Here is a 17,247-nt window from a genome sequence, read left to right as displayed (position 1 = left end):
TTTTTTTTTTCTTTTTTTTTTTTTTTGTAGATGAAAGCATTTTATCCAAAGGAGTAAAAGTATTGATGTATTATAGATTCATTAGTGCCAGCAAATTCCACAATAAGGCTGTAGTGTGGGCATGTCTTCTAGAATATAAGTAACCATTATAAAGTAGTTACTCCATGGAGTAATTATTTTGCTGTAACTATGCTTATTAGTTTCCCTTTATAGATGATCTCAGACACCTGTTAATACAGCTGTTTTTCTTTTTTTTTAACTTGCAAATGTAATTGTACACAGTTCTGTTACCCTATTTGTCTTATTCACTATTTCAGTTTTCTGGGTTATTCTGTGGGAGATGGGGAGAGGGAGATGAAATACAACAGTAACTCTGATCTGAAAGCAGCTCAGATTGCAAGTGCCTTAAGTTTTCACTCCATTGTTGGTACCACATTATTGAGAACTAGCAAATTGCCCATCATGAATGACCGGGGGAGGGGGGCCTGTCCAGTGCCCCGTGGTGCCATCACTCGGTCTCCCTCTCCCTCTCTGTCCATAACGCTCCAGGCCCTCACAGCCAATTGGCATGTGCAGTTGGCCCGGAGCATTACAGACAGACTAAGGCTTTTATTTATAATATAATTTTTAAGTAGTGTAAATATTTATACAAAACAGTTTCAGACCACCACCAAAATTGAGGTTGTTTCAGAAAAGTTCCCATGTTCTAGATGCCTGCAGTTAGTAAATGTACAGCATTGTATGAACTCTAAATGTTGTGCCTTTTTTTTCATTTTAAAAGTGAAGAAAATGATGGAAGTTGGAAAAACCATCCTACAGCGAAATAACTTTACTGACTTGAATGATATAAGGTATATAGTTTACTTTCTGGATATATGTTGGATACGTATTGGACAGATAGTGGCAGCAATGGCAACATGGTGGTTATTTGACTGAAGTAGAGAATTTATTAGGATTTGAAACTACAGCACAGGCTCTTTCAGAGTGCATGGTCATTGGACTATACACTGAAAAATGTTTTGTGCAGAATTGGTTTGAAAGCCTGATTCTATACAAGATTTATTTCTTGTTTGGTTTCCCTGAAAATGTCTCGTGTAACCAAATGGTGTCTTTCTAAAATGTGTTTGCCTTTATGACGAGAAATGGGGGAGAGCAAGAAGATGTTAAACAAAACATTCAAAAGATTGCCATAACCAGGTAGCAACAGCATGCTTTGGAGTCCTTGAATCCAGAGCAGAGTCGAATTTTGTAGTCTCATCCTATACAGATGAGACACATGACTATTAAAAGTATTTTAAACTTTTAATGAACATAATCTGTTTTCCAGCAGTTTGGCCATGGTTGCACTAGTCATCTTGAATGTGTTCAAAATCATTTTTGTCTGAAATAATTTTAACCCCCTCTTAGATGCTTTGGGAAATATTATTCAGGCTCCCATTTGGATACGGGGACTATACCTTCCATGGTTAAAGCAGAATGAGGGCACCTTCACGAGAGGGACAGTGGACTGCTGATTTCCCAGCTGTAGAGCAGACCCCATGCATTTATGTTAATAAATTATATGATATTACCATATATTTATGGTAATATATTGAAAAAAAAGATTTTCTTAGTAACAAAATGTATATAAATACAAAAATAAAGGGAGGCAGGAAATAAATTCCACAGGCTGATGCTGTCTATCTGCCCTCAGTTAAAAGTGAAATGATAGAAGTCACATGAGTTGCTACTCATGTTATAAGGGTTATTTTACAGATTGCATTAATGCAAGTAATGAAAACTACAAGTATTTGATCGTGTAAATGTATCTGTTGCTATGTCTGAAGTCATTGCTGTATTTCAGAATAACCAACACTTTTAATATGGTTTATTACTGTATCTAAATTTAATATGTCCAAATTAATATAACTGGTATTGGTTTTTTTTTTTCCCACTTTCTTCTTAAGAATGGGTTTCCATTGGCCTCCATTCTGCTCAATCTCCCACTTACACCTTCATGTCCTGGCCCCAGCCAGTCAACTGGGCTTCTTGTCCAGGTTAATTTACAGAATCAATTCCTACTGGTTTATCACAGTAAGTAAAAGTGCACTTTTCATATTTTAAGATACTTATAATACTCTGCAAGAGTGTTATTGTCCATGTTCAAACCAACTGCTGGTGCCATAATTTTGATAACTTTTAACTATGCAAATGTTTTAGGGTGAAATTGTTTAGAGCAAATGTAGAAGTGATATGACCTTTACCTTTTAAGGAAACCATAGTGGTAAAATATGAATGGAAAATACTCTTTTTATTTGAATTTGGTGGGTGGCCCATATTAAAATTATAACTACATGTGTATATATAGTGAGGGTAGGGTGAAAGAGATTTATTAATGGGATATGAAGGGCACCTGGTAAAATATTATTGCTATATGTGCTGCTGAACAGCAGCTATTGTATAAAATTTTGTGGGCTTGGTCCAGTCCACAATAAAGGGTCTCCATTTAAAAAAAAAAAAAATAATCTTGTTGTTAGTCTCCACTGGGAAATGCCAAAAGTTGAACTGGCCATGTGACCGAACAACTTGGCACAGGGGTGGGCAAAATACTTGATCTGGCTGGCAGCCAGACAACTCCATTTCCCAGCTGCCCCTGCCCTCATGGCTGCTTAGGTGGGGGTTGCCATGGAAATCAACCAGAGCCACACTGGCAGCACGCATGGCAGAGCAGTACAGGGGGCTGCTGTAGAGCTGCTGGGAACTTGGAATGGGGGCAGCTTGCTCCAGAACCAGAGCAGAGTCATGATCTGTAGCCTGCATGCTCAGGGCTCCTTGCAGGGGTGCCCTGGCTCCTCACAGCTGTGACAACCTAGTCTGGAGCTGGGGCAGAGCTGTGATCCCCTGTCTGTGCGTCCCTGCCTAGGGTGGCTGGGAAATAGTCTACAGCTGACCAGATCCAGCCCACAGGCCAGAGTTTGCCCATCCGTGGTGTAGCATGTCCTTCAGGCTTTCTGGCAAGCTCACAGGACATGGTGGGGAAGCTTTTGCTATTACAGATATACTGAATGAGAAGAGAACCTACTGCATTAAAATGTATCTATGTTACCTGGGACAGCCCTTTTATATAGGTACTAAAAAAACCTTTGGTGAGATGCACTTACTGTGTTAACACAGGATTTCTGAAGATAAATGGGAAGTCAGAGGAGTCTTAGCTCAAAAAAACCCAAGACATTATCTGGTTTATAGCATCTTAAAGTGGTACAAATGAGAAAATGAAAAATATTCTGGAATATTTCGTTTTTGTAATGGTTTGGGGGCCACTTGATTTAGAACCACGTTAATGTAAAACAAAACAAAATTAAACTATCTAGTTGTATTTGCAAATGAACTGTAAGGGCTATTTTGCCTTGTTCTGTTGTTTTTGCACAGTGGTCTGGGACAGGGCTACCCAGCTTTTGAATGACCAAGAGCTACAGATATCCTGGCCACATGCCCCTCCGGACTGTATGCCACTTGAGCTTCATGCCTTGCCAGGTGTTCCTCCCGCTGTGCCACACCATGTGCCTCCCCCAACAAAAAGTTCCCCAGGTCATAGGCAGTGGAAGCTGGAGGAAGGGGAGGGGTGTGGCAGGAGAGCCTGGACCATGAATCCAGAGGCATGAGATTAACAATTTAGGGACCATGTACACCTGCAAGCCAGCGGTGGGACAGCCCTGGTCTGGGATGTAAGACCTGTAGCATACTATCGCATATAGCAAGGCAAGTGACTTGAAGGCATTGTCTAGGCACCTCAACTGTTTACCCTTTTAGGCCTTAGAAGCTGGTGATTTTTTTTTTTAAATAAAACCTTTGGATACAGGTTTAAACAAAAAGGATATCTTATAGGGCTGACAATAACCCCTGAAAAGCAGAGGTTTGCACTGATGCTGTGCACCAACAAGGGGCTCCTGTGCACACGTCTCAGTGGACTCCCTCGGTCTGTCTGGAGACAGATGGCAGCAGTGTGCATCTCTGATTGGCTGGTCCAGCGTGCTCGGGGACGGTCTGTTTCTCCCTGCAGCATAGTGTGGGGATTGTGAAGGGGGCACATTCTGCTCCCTTCTTAGCTAGAGTCCAGTAAATGATACGGTCTCTTGAGGGTTGTCGGGGAGGTGAAGCAAAGCACCTTGGCATGCTGGAGGGCTGTGCTGTGGCTTCTCTCAATAGAGACTGTATACAGACATTTGCTCTCCCAGGAGAAACTCTCGGGAATGATTTTTAACCCTGGTTGTGACACTCCTAGCAGCAACTGATTGTTTTCATGGCCCTGTCCTGTCCTGTCCGTGGCCTCTACCTTGTCCCTTCAGTGCCAGCCAACTTGGAAATCATTTGATTTCTAATGCCAATCTCCTCACACATCCCCAAAGCATCCTGTCAAATTGACCCATTCTTAACAAGCCACTTTCTAAGCACTACAGAACCTTCTCTCTTCTGACCTAATAATCCTTCAGTAATAGAAAAGTTGTGAATTACCTGCTTAAGCGGACTCATGGGGTATGATCGGATGTCTGTTGCATGTCTTGTCTGGTAGCAAGCACTTGCAGCGCTGTTTAGTGTAGTGTGCTCTAATGTAACAATTATTGTTTTGACTAGTATTTGCCAGAATAATTTGCATAGTAAATAAACTGGAGAGTCAACCATGTAAATAAAATATGTTTTCTTCTCTTTACAGGCTGAACAGCTGATTGAACGATTGCAGACTGAAAATGCTGCGAGTTAAATTTACCTTTCCTAAACCTAGATCATACCAGGATTTAAAAAAAAAAAAAAAGGAAAAGAAAAGTTTGTATTTCTTATTAAGAACAAACACGCCTTTCACTTTTAATTGTCAACCTAATTCTTACTGTGAATAAACTCAGGTGGACTGACAATGAGATGTAAAATATTTGAACAGAAACCTGAGTAATCTATGAAACACTAGTCCTATTGAAATATAGTATAATATATTCCAAATGTAATGATAAAATTGAGTAGACTTTTAGCAACTACTACAAGTAGCATGTAGGTTATGCCACGGTGAATGCTAGTTTTGTATTTTTAAAAAAGCACCTTGGGATTACAGTAGGGTTCAGAACTTACAGATTTCCTTTTGTATGTACTTGGTTTATGTGGTGATGTCCATTTATTAGTGAGGACAGTGCTAAAGAGACACTACCTTCTCTGGTGCTAATCCATGTTAGTATGTAACTGTTTCACTTGCATGGCAATGGAACGTAGCAAGCGCTAAACATAATGTGCCCAGAATGTGATAATGCAGTAGAATGTAAATTACCTATATGTATGAGTGTTAGTATGTTAGTGTTGGACTAAGATGGCTTGTCTGTTGTGTGTATGAATACACCAAATTATTTACTGTATGTTTACAATAATTCTGAGCGGTTGAGCTGGAATGAACTAATACACTGGACTTCTAGGTTGGGTTAGTCTTTGGTTAATAAATTGTTTCTTGGAGTTGGACTTCTAAATGTTTCTGAGCCACAAAGGAAATGAGTTATTAGTTTCATCACTTGGTGAAATTCACCACACACAACTGCCACAAAATTGCTTAGAATTTGGCATAGCTGGGGCTCTGCCAGCCAAAATTAAAACATGGCACTTGCATGGTCAGAGTTGCGTGAGAGCTTTCACGGTGCTTGCCAGCATTGTGTCCGACTGGTCTGTGATGGTAGCTCTTCAGTTTTTATAAGTACTACATTAACAAGCTCCTCTAAGAACACAGTCTTGGCAATATTATCTCCTGATCCAGCACCTTGTTGCCTTAGTGCTGCAATGTTGTAATATTTATTTATGTATGCCTTAATGGGTCAGAACAAAGAACAGAACACTCTAAGAGCTTATTCACATGGAGTCTGGGGCTTAAAATTTAAATTTGTGTTAGGAAAGTGTTAATTAAAACCTTCATACATTGACTAATTCTTTGCAATAGATGAGGTGCAAGTTGGCTTTCTTACTTGATAAAATATTAGGGCGGCAACATTAACACCTTTAAAAAAGTATTAATACCATGTATGAATATTATGGTACTGAATAAATTTGTGTAACCATATGTAACTGTGATGCAAGTCAGTTTAAAATATGATGAAGAAGCTCAATAAAAGACAAATATCAAGGTAGGCTATTTTTTTTTTTTATTTGTAGAACCCTGCCTCTAACAACAAAGATAGGACTGAGAAGTTTTGGATGCTGATCCTTCCTCCCAGGATTGCTTGTATCTATCTGTGTTAAAGAGTGATTGGACAAATGAATACTCTTATCAAATGGCTATAGAAACATGCTTCCCTCTTCCTTATTCTTTGTCTGACCCTATGGAACTTGCATTCTTTGCTGTGCCATGGCCCAGCTTCAAAAAGCCTTTTCCTACCTCCCTACCATCAAGGTCAGAGGAAAGTAGGTTTCTTAGGCTGGGGGAGGAATAGAGCCAAGATGTCCCATTTCCTGGGTAAAGCTTTGCATAAATGGTGGGCACTGCCACCACCCTAATGATCCTGTTTTTAAAAAATAAGGATGGATCAGTTGGCCAGTGAAATGGAGTGCTTAAGTGCCTAAGTTTGGGATGGGGAGAGGAGAGGGAGGTGGGGATGGATGTTAACATCTGAATTCAGTCTGGTCTAGGTGTCAAAATCAGGACTGCAATCAAGCACCTAAGTCTAGAAAAGGTGGGAATTGGACATTCTTGTCAGCATTTCTTGTGTACTAGCTCAGGTGCACGCCTGCTCAGCACTGTTGTGAAGGCCATTTTTAGGCACCCAAGTCTCTCCATGCAATTGCATAAGCAGCACAGATACCTTGCACTCTGGGATCTAGGCATGTTTCTGGATCTGACCTAAGGTTTTTAATTGTAAATTGAGTCATATTAATTACTGAGACAAACAGAACCTTATGAGGCCTTTATTAGTTTCTTTCCAGTGGAGAATGACAGTGTCAGCTGACTGGGCTGACAGTTCTTGAACACACTATTGAAAGTTAATCAGTTTGCTTTTCTAAAAAGCTCCTCTTCAGCAGTATTGTTTTAAGGCATGCCAGTATCTGGGCATCTTCAAGATGTGGTAATAAAGGACATCTCCTTCACACAACTGCCTCTATTTAGCAATATGGTCATAGATTTCATAGACATTGGGGCTGGAAGGGACCTTGGAAGATCGGAGAGTCCAGCCCCCTAACCCAGGGGCAGGAAGTCAGCAGGGATCGTAGGATCTCAGCAAGGTAAACATCCAGATGTCATTTGAAGGTGTTCAGAGTAGGTGCTTGAACCACCTCTGGTGGCAGTCTATTCCAAACCTTGGTGGTCGGACAGTAAAGAAGTTCTTCCTTATATCCAGCCTGAAACGGTCATGGAGGAGTTTGTGACCATTCAACCTTGTCATCTGTTGGGGCTCTCTAGAGGACAGATGTTCCCCCAGATCCTGGTAAGCACCAAAGCATCTTGGAAAGTAAACCCATCCAAACTCATCCTTTGTTTCCTGGTTTCTGTGTAGGAGCTTGGAGTATGGGGAAGGGACCTATGGAGGGGTTTCTTAGGCTACTGTCTATAGATCCTGTTGTTTCTTGGCTCTAGGATTGGGATCTGGGATTATAAGACACCTTCAAACCAGGATGGGTGTGCAAGTAAGCTTTTCTTCCCCTTGGCCTTGAGGGAGGGGGGAGAAGGCGTGTAATATTTTCTTCCCCTATTGCAGAACGATACCTTAGCCTGATGCTCTCATGTTAACATGCTGAGCAGCAGCAAAGCAATGAAATGGACTGAAGAGTGGTGTCAAATACACACAGCAAACAAGGAAGGGTTTCAAGTGTTACAATGATAGAAAAATGTCACAGAGAATTAGGGCTGGAAGGGACCTCCAGAGGTCATCTAGTCCGATGCCCTTCCACAGACAGGATTGATCCCTATCCAGTCATCCCATACAACCGTAATTTAAGCTCTACATAAAACTGTCAACCCTGATGCAACATAGACCAAACACCCTCACCTGCCATAGGTAAAGCAGGAGAACCATGGCATCCAATGTCCTGCTTCTATAACATCTTAACAATATATACTCAGGAGGTCCCAGGTAGAAGGCCGTGCCCCTCCTCCTCCTATAGAGGAAGACAAAAACACTCATAGTTCATACCAATCTGACCATGGGGTAAAATTTATTTCTGACCCCAAATAAGAGATTGGTCTGATCCTGAGTGGAGGGGCAAGACCCTCTAGCCAGGAACCTCTAGCTTTAATTCAAATGAGCAAGTCCTAATTAGCCTGAAGTCTAATTTAGCAAGTGAATTGGATGAAAGTCTCACTTTAGAACAATAGATTGGTGAAAACCACTATTAAATGTGACAAAATCAAGATAAAATACAAGACTAAATACAGATGGTCCCTATAGTGTAAGAACTTGCAATTCAAGTGAAAGAGATATAGAAAAACAGGCTACAGCTGGAAACCTAAAGGATCTGGGGCTGGGGTGTTGGTAGCATATTTTCAATCAATTGACTTTTTGTGAGGAAACAACTTTGGGAAGGGCTTAAATTTAAAGATGAAAACAACTTCACTCAGTGGAAACGTGCATATTTTTTATTATTCAAACTTGCATTCCTGAATCTGACAATTTTTAAAATACCATAACTGAACCTTCACATGAACGTGAATTTTGGCAAAAAGAAAAAACAACTCTAGAAAATTATTTCACTTTTTCTTGGTAGTGGCAATGTTGGTTGAGTATCATCATAAATTATGTAAAAGATAAATAGTTATTCATCTAAAGATCTTAAAATGCTTTACAAAGGTGAGTTATAGCTCTGTTTCACAAATGGGGAATCCAATGAAAAGTAAAATAACTTGCCCTAGATCACATAAACAAGTATTAGTGCTGAGATTAGAATCCTGATCTCCCAACTCCTAGTCTTCTGTTCTAAGCACTAGTACTAGAAATGATGTCTTCCTGATAGTTTAAACTATTTCAGGAAGTTTTACACTTGAACATATCCATGAACATACTGGCCTACTGCACTATATCTTTTTCAGCATCAAGTTCTGGTTACTGCTGAAAGCAAAATACTGTGATCCCACCCAGTAAGGCCAGTCTTCATCCTTTCAAGCATTCCACACCCTGTCTTTAGGGAATGCACATGCACAATCTACAAATAGTAAATTTGGCTTTATTGCTGTTCAAATCTCATTAAAATCATAGCTTCCTTTTCAATGGATTTTGTACAGCAGTGTATGACCCTGAAAGCAATAAGATGGTCATATCTCCTGAAGCTTAATCTAATTGTTTCCTCTGGTCCTTTGTTGGACCTTACCTGCTCTGTCTATACTGCATTCAGAGGTATTACTGCAACTGGTGTTGAAATCTTTAACCTAGCTCTAACCAAACCACAGCTGCACAGACTTCAGTGGGAACTACCCACAACCAAAGGTGGTCCTGGGTGTGTATGCAACTCTTGAAACACGCTTCTGCAGCTTCACTGAGAGCTTACTGGCAGTTCAAGTATGTCTACAGAAGCTGTAGTTGCATTTTGGGAGATACAAGCTGCAGAGGCTGCAATCCAAAAAGGTCTTTTGCATTGTGTTAGTTTCCGAAAGGGGCAGCCTACCACATTTTTTTTGCCCAACAGTGCTAACCTGTTCCATTAGTTAACCCTCAATGCTTGTACTGCCTGATCATATTCTTGAAACGATTGATTTACAAATTCCACAAAGAAGGAATCAACTACATTTAAAGCATTTAAGCTAGACATACCAAATACTACATACTGTAACGGTTTGAAAAGCATTTTTCTGCTCTATGAGATCTATATCCATATAACATGCATGCCCAGCTTGTATTAATCTAATGAAGTTCATTAGCAGATTTGGTTGCTGAGCTACTTGGACAAAAATGACTAATATAAATATTTTCAAATGCTTTCTACATGTTTGAAGTGTTCTGATACATCTAAATAAATCTTGTTTCATTTGCATTCAAAATGAAGTATTTTAGCATTTCTGGCATCTCCCCTTTCCTTCCTTTTTTTACATTCCCCCCAGCATTTTTGGAAGGGGAGGAAATGAGATGGTAAAAGTGAATGCCAATTTATTTTAAATTGAATCATATGAAATGAAACTCAGTTTCAGACTGAATCAAATAGAAAATTATTGCATTTTGATTAATATATTTAATGAAAATATTGATCTTTAACACTCTTTTGCAGATTCCAATTGCTATTTGTGCTTCAGTAATTAGCATCATGATAAACTATTGCACTTACCAAGAGTCTTTTATCAATGTATATAAATAACATCCCTCTGAGGTAAGGAAATGCTATTGTTTTTCAGGTGGAATGAGGCACAGACCAATTAAGTAATTTAGACACAACTCTTGTGTGATTCTAACTACACAGGCAACAGTAAATTTTTATTCCCAACTAGGTGTAGTTTTAAATAGTTGAAAACATGTAAATAGAGTTCCTGAGTAATTTATAGCCTTCAATTATGTTACTGCATCCACAGGAAGTTAACGGTATTGATTTTTCTCATATAGAAAAGGCCAAGGTGTTCATGGCAGAGCCAGGAATGGAATTCATATGCATCAACTTTCAGTTGCATTTTTGAACCAAAAGACTGTCCTTTCTTCTTTTGAGAGGGTGCATTGAAAGCTTAAATCAATATGGCTTTCTGCCTAAGTCAAATGAGGTATGTCTTAAGCAGTATTCATGTATTTGGCACTTCAGAGTGGTTGTCCTCCTTTCTGTGAGGAGTGGAGTTCGAAAAGGTGAAGGTATTCAGTGCTATTATCATTGGCCAAGGTTATGCTTAAAGCCCTTCTCCAAATCCCCTTGTTGTGGCAGCCTCCTGTACTGAAGGGGATCCATCATATCTTAATGACACCTTCAAGTTGCTTGGAGGGGTCTTTGCATAGCTATGTAAACTTCTTGGGTGAGAGGTAAGTTTTAGGCGGCCAGAACAGATAAAACCAGAGTGAAGTTATCCAAGTTGCAGAAATGGGAAGAATAGAAGAAGAGATATCTAATGGTTGTGGAGAAGATTGATTAGGAATAGACTTGTCTGTACCATATAATGATGTACCACCCTAAAAACATATTTAAGATGCAACTCATGCCCTCATGGTAATTATACAGGCTATTGAAGGAGTATTCTATTGCACTAAGCTATTATTTTTTAATCAAGTAGGGTGTGATATTCCCTATACTCATATCTACAGTCCTGATATGTGAAAACAACCCAAATTGCCCTATAAGTGCAATTTTGAAAAGAATAGCTTTCTGCTTACATTCCATGCAGATTTTACTCCCTGCATACTTCTAAACTTGCTAGCATAAGAACCAGTGCAGACCGAAAGCAAGAAGTTCTACTTCTGTTACTCAGAACCCCAAGAGACGCCCTGTCACTGGAGTGATTTTTAACAGCTGACTAAATAAAGCAGATGATATACTGTCAAGAACAATCCAACGGCATAGCAATGGACCGGCCAATCCATATGGTTATTTCTATCCTTATCTTCTGGCATTCTATGGAAGCATTATTCAGCCTCTTCACTAAACATTCCCTTCCTGCCCATGTCCTGTGCGATTAGCTAGGTTGAAATGTAGTGACAAAAACCTCTTTCAAGATGGCATTTAGATGTTGTTTTCCTGAAAGAAAACATGCAATGGCATTCATTAGGTCGCAAAACCTTATTCAAGTAAGGTGATGATCACATTGTCGTCTTTTCCTTGCCAGAGCATTTCCCCTTCAAATTGAACCAGCCCATGTCTTCTTGCTCGCAGCAGAATTCCCACTACTTTATTGGAAATAGTCACGTATGTTTCAAACACCCGTTGGAAGTTCACTCTCACATTCCCATCTTTCCCTTTCTCCCCAATGCTTCTTATGATCATGCACAACTCTTCCACTTCCTTCCCCACATGCATGTGGGCATCTTTCCCCCTCTTCTCTGTCTTAGATCCTTCAGGGGGTCTTCCATAAGTGGGATCTCCTTTGCAGCAGGCATGCACAGGCTTTGACAAAAGTCTGTCATCATTGCTGAATGGGTTCTTCTTCTGATAATCAATGTGATCTTCTGCCCAGCTCTGCCAGTTTTTTCTCAGATCATCCACAGCACTGAATTGGGTTCTGGTTGTTTGAGCAAATAGTTTTTTATTTTTCTCCATCCACAAGAAAGCTTTGTGGAGCTGACAGTGGGCTGTACACTCCCACCTGCAAAAAAAAAAAAAAAACACAGAACAATAATAACAATATTTTGGTTGTGTATAGCTCTTAGCTAAATCTCATCATGCATTTATATAAATACAATAAAACTTCAGAAATATACACGAGTCTCTTCATCTTCTAAGAAACCCAGCCATCACCTAGTAGTAGTAATATTCTTCAACTCCCTCCACCCTGTTGCATGAACTGACTGAAGGGCCCCTTTGATTTCTGCCTGAGCCTAGGGCTGGAGCCTGGGGACAATGAGCGCATTAAACATATCTGAACATTTCATTACGTCATGCCACCCACTAGTACCGCAACAATGAAAAGCATACAGGGAAACTAACTGAACTATTTAAATTGCAGGAGTAATGCAAGTCCATAAATTAAACAAATTAAACTTTGAGTCAGTTACAAAGGCATACATTTCCTTCTGCCTCCAGATATGTGTAGTTACACAGTATATTCCAGTGAGCCTGGGATCAATGTAGCCTAGTACAAATATACTGTTGTACTTACTTTTTATCCAGTGAAACCTTTGTAAAATGTTACTGTTGTCAGCTCAGCGCATGCTCCAAATAATCTCTTGTTTGGGCTTGTTGACCTGATCAATGCAGCTGCCAGCTGACAGACAAGAGAATAAACCAGTCATCAGGAAGCAGCCTACCAATCAGTGGAAAGGGGTGGGGATTTTTTTTCTGCTGCTTGAACAGTTTTTAAGGTGGGAATCTCATGCTCATGAGATTCCCACAGATGATGTTAGTTACTAAATACAGAACACATGCCTTAGCGGCAATACTAAGGCAGTGGTATCTCTACCTCTTTAGTACCCATGCAGAAACAGAAACAGGAAAGAATGATTGAGAGTGGTACTGCCCATATCTCCATACTTCAGTTAACCCTAAGAGTATAGAACTAAAGTAAATGGCTCTTCCTTAATGTTGTTATGGGGAGGTTAGGGTGCCTGCTAAGGCAGCCCTGCAGTCAAACAAGTCCAGTATAAGATGACATTGCAGTTTGAGATTACTATCCCATACAGGCACATATATAGGCTGTTACCTAAACCTCATCATAGATTTATATAACTATAATATTTATTATATTTCATAAAACAAAACAACACACCTGGAATTAGCCCATGTGCAGTTAGTAATTATTTACCACATGTATTGATTATCCACCTCGAGACAGCCATCTGCTAGTGTTTGTCATAGACTTTTGTTTTAAGGGAGTTACACTTTGACTATTAAGACTTGCATAGATTTGGAGATGGCCTAGGAGATTACTGTGGGGGGGGGGAATATTTTTATAGGAATGTAAAGTTTTAGCCACCTTACAATTGAATACATGGAGCAGTGTGCTTTTTTCAGGAGGAAAAATAACTTTGCTGTATCATATGTTCACTCTTCTTGAGTACTGTGAGGGTTTCTAACCTACTGGGGGTAGAAAAGCAATAGTGACAGACATTCAATATTTTAATAAGTACTGTTTAGCAAAATGTTTTGAAGGGATGTTTTGTATTTAAACTTGTGATCTCAAGAAATGTGTTGCAAACGAATCAATGTGCCTGTTATGTTATGCATATATAAAAGAATTTCCTAAATTACTACTGAACAGTAGTTGTTTTGAGGCTGAAATAGGACAATCGTTTCAACAAGCCACAAAGATCCATGTGGATAGTTCACAGCTCTCTCAGTTCTTCCATCTATCAATAGACTTGGACAGTACCAAATCACTTCACACTTGGAAGATTTTCTTTACAACCATAAATAACGTATGTTATAGACTGAAATTCTGAATCCTCCAGAAACAAAGTAGACAAGCAGAGGAATTCTAGTGGGGTGTATCTAGAACTCAATCTAATGTCAAGTACAGAATAAATGCAGTCTCTGGGTTTTTACAAGCTGTAATCAAGAATTTAAAACCTACAAGGAAGTCTAATATAAACCAACACTTCTCCCCCTACCTCCCTCCAAGAACAAGAGTTAAGTGCTGAATCGGTTTACTCTTAATAAAAAACTAAGGGCGCAGACAGAATTGACAATTTTTGATATGGCCACAGGTCTATAACTGGGACCAAACACAAGTGCACACTTGCAGACAGCTTCAAAAATGGCCAATCAGGTGCAGAAGTGATGCACAGAGGGTACACACAGGCGCATGCGCGCTCTCTGAGCGTGGTAGTGCACCCTCTACAAAAAGGCACCGCCGACACTGCTCACCACCCCACTGCTGGCAGTGCCTGCGAGTGGTTGGTGATCCCTGCTGGCCGCTTGCCAACCCTCCCCCCCACAACAGTGCTGACAGAGTCTCCGGGAGCTCCCCTGCTTACCACCGCTGCGCTCCCGCCACTGCCATGCTCCTGCTGCTGCCAGGGGCATGAGTCATTCATGATCAGGTGACAATCTGACCCCTGCATAAGGGATCAGATGAAGATACTTCAAAACAGAGTGTCTTCTGTAACATCTGTCTATGCTACCTCCCAGCTCCGAGCTGTTTTCAGAATGGGGGTGGGGTTGGGAAGGGAGCATAGGGAGCTCGGCCTGCGGTGGGAGGGGGTTCAGCCCCTGCTGGAGGGTGGGGTGAGTGTATTGGAGCCCCCTTCCCCAAGGTGGGGAGGCTCCAATTCAACCACTCACCCTCCAACATCTTCTGGGGAACCCCAAGAATGAGCTCCCCCTGCTCCCTTTCCTCCCTCCCGTTCTGAAAACTTTGCAGCCTCACAGGGAGGAGGGGCCATTGCTAGTGGATACCAGCTGCAGGCTCCCAGCCCACAGCTAGATTCCCCTCCCCCTTGAAACAACAGTGAACTTCTGTTTGGTCCGGGGGATCCTTGTAACTCAGAACACTTCCTGCAAAGCGCTCTCAGTTATAGAAGGGAGCTGTACTTCTGCCTGTGCCCTTAGTGAAATCAAGATAAGCTGAGGTTTTCAGAACAACATAGCAGGTGTAGTTGTTTCTTTCGGGTTTTTTTAGTTATTTGTTTTTGTGGTTTATAACATAAGAACATGAGATTTGCCATTTTCTGGGCTAGACTATTGGTCCAGTCTCCTGTCATGCAGTGGCAGAGAATGGATGTTGGAAAGGAGAGTGAACTGGGTAAGGCTGATACTAATTACCAGGTCTTCTTGACAGCAGGGAAAATGAATGACTTCATTGCCTCTTAAGGCTGATACTAATTATCAGGTCTATTAGTGTCAGCTTGAAAGGTCATTGCTGAGCAAGACTTGGACTCTCTCTTGGAGCCTTCAAAGCATTTTTACGCCTTCCCTCCCTGGTCTCACAGGCCTGAACTACAGCCTTCTATCTCCCCCTATATCCTTCCACCTTGCTGCATTTTCACCTATCCCTTTCAGAACAGTTTTTATGTTATCTTCCCATGGCTGCCTGCATCTACCTTGAGGTCTGATACCCTCTACCTCAGTTTCCAAAACCTGCCTCTCGCTGGTTCTTGTGATATGCTCAGCTCATTGCATTCAGCCCCTAAGAGCATTAATGTGTTACATGTATGTGTAGTGTGATGAAAGTGCATGGCACTGAACGCTGTATTTAAAGATGACCTCTTCCACAAGGAGCTTAAGGCACACGCCTTGTTTGCACTATGGCCTCTACCAGTATTTTGTAGAAATCGTAGAGAAGTAGAGCGGGGAGGGACCTCCAGAGGTCATCTAGTTCAGTGGTTCACAACCTTTTTTGTATCAGAACCCATTTATAAACATCAATGGCTAGTCCCGACCTAGTAAATAGTTTAAGTAGAAAGCAGCCCCCTGGCCCTGCCAGTTCCCCTCACTCCCAACCTGCTGCAGGGATGGGGGTGCCCCAAACAGCCCCTCTCAGGCTGCAACTCTTCAGGCTGGCAGAGAAAACCTGCTGTTTCCCACCTTCATCTCGTTTAAAAGAGAACCCATTTTTAAAGTTTGTTCACAGCCCTCTCATATATTCTCACAACCCACTCTTGGGTTGTGACCCGCAGGTTGAGAAATGCTGATTTAGTTTAACTCTCCCCCAGGATCAGCCCTTGCCAGACCATCAAATGCAAAACCATACTCTAACCTTCTAGTATAACCACTGTCAACCCTGACACAACGCAAGACGCAACACCCTCACGTGCCACAGGTAGCGCAGGGTGACCCTGGCAGCCAACACCTTGCTTCTGTAAAAGGATAATAAATGCTGGAGAGATCCCTGCAGAGAGTTGTGCCCCTTGCTACAGAGGACGGCACCTCACCCCAGGCCATACCAGTCTGACCATGGGTGAAATGCTTTCCTGACCCCAAATATGGGGATCGGTCTAACAGGGACTGGCCTGACCCTGAGCAGAGGGGCAAGACCCTGTAGCCAGCAACCTCTGGCTTTAAGTCTCAGCAAGAGCAATGGCACACAGCAGTCATGGCCCCAGCAACAACAGCCAGCGCCTCTGAGGGAAGTCTATAAAGACCCATGACGGGTGTTGCCAGGTGTATGATTATCCTACTTGTATGATCATTTCAAGTCTTGTACGATGCATAATCAATACTAGTAAAAGCACTTAGAGCAGATGATGATTTTGGGGGCAGTTAACCAATGCAGCATGTGCAAAACCTAAGTTATAATCATAGTCTTCCTACCTGCCTCAAAATAAACCAGGGCTTCAACTTTGATGCAGTTCTCACTGCGCAGTTACAGTGAGCAATGCCACATAAACAAAACTTATGTGCATGCTTATCTGCATATTTTTCGGTACATGGCAGTTTTTCGGCAAATGCCACAATTTGGAGCTTTCCAACCCGGGCGCCTGCCCTCGCGCCCCGCCCCGTGGCCCGCAGGGGCGACGCTGCTGCTCAGGCACCTGCCGGGCAGCTGGCACCCCAGCGTCGCCCAGGGCGCTGCGCCTCTTCCCACCGCGACGGGGCAGTGACCGGGCGCCCGCTCAGATTGAACCGCGGCTGCGCATGCGCACCAGGCGGGAGAGGGTAGCGCAGCGCATGCGCGATCGAGACGCACGGGGCGGGGCCCGGCGAAGTGATGGCGCGAGGTCTCTACTTGCTGCTGCTGGCGCAGGAGCATCTGAACTTCCG

General features: G+C 41.8%; 2 protein-coding genes and 1 long non-coding RNA gene across 3 annotated transcripts in view; 2 read left to right on the top strand and 1 right to left on the bottom strand.

The window, feature by feature from the left end:
- Nucleotides 1-6,127, top strand: part of HINT3 (histidine triad nucleotide binding protein 3) — a 9,984-nt gene extending 3,857 nt beyond the window's left edge. The window contains exons 4-6 of the mRNA XM_019520211.1: nucleotides 782-851; nucleotides 1,947-2,073; nucleotides 4,691-6,127. Coding sequence (XP_019375756.1) covers nucleotides 782-851; nucleotides 1,947-2,073; nucleotides 4,691-4,738 — 245 coding nt within the window. The 3' untranslated portion in view covers nucleotides 4,739-6,127. The remainder of the gene's footprint in view (nucleotides 1-781; nucleotides 852-1,946; nucleotides 2,074-4,690) is intronic.
- Nucleotides 6,128-6,148: 21 nt separating this feature from the next.
- Nucleotides 6,149-12,821, bottom strand: LOC109299799. The gene is made up of 3 exons (XR_002098005.1): nucleotides 12,710-12,821; nucleotides 9,057-12,196; nucleotides 6,149-6,160 (listed from the first exon to the last, which is right to left on the bottom strand). It is a non-coding gene; the product is annotated as an uncharacterized LOC109299799 (long non-coding RNA).
- A 4,365-nt stretch (nucleotides 12,822-17,186) lies between these two features.
- Nucleotides 17,187-17,247, top strand: part of TRMT11 (tRNA methyltransferase 11 homolog) — a 51,309-nt gene continuing 51,248 nt past the window's right edge. Inside the window, exon 1 of the mRNA XM_019520315.1 lies at nucleotides 17,187-17,230. Within this exon, the coding sequence (XP_019375860.1) occupies nucleotides 17,195-17,230 (36 nt within the window). The 5' untranslated portion in view covers nucleotides 17,187-17,194. The remainder of the gene's footprint in view (nucleotides 17,231-17,247) is intronic.

Source organism: Gavialis gangeticus, unplaced genomic scaffold (assembly GCF_001723915.1).
Source record: "Gavialis gangeticus isolate Ggan-Ray unplaced genomic scaffold, GavGan_comp1, whole genome shotgun sequence".
NCBI lineage: Eukaryota > Metazoa > Chordata > Crocodylia > Gavialidae > Gavialis > Gavialis gangeticus.
Note: the sequence above shows the minus strand (reverse complement) of the source record. Positions and strands in the feature narration are given on the sequence as shown.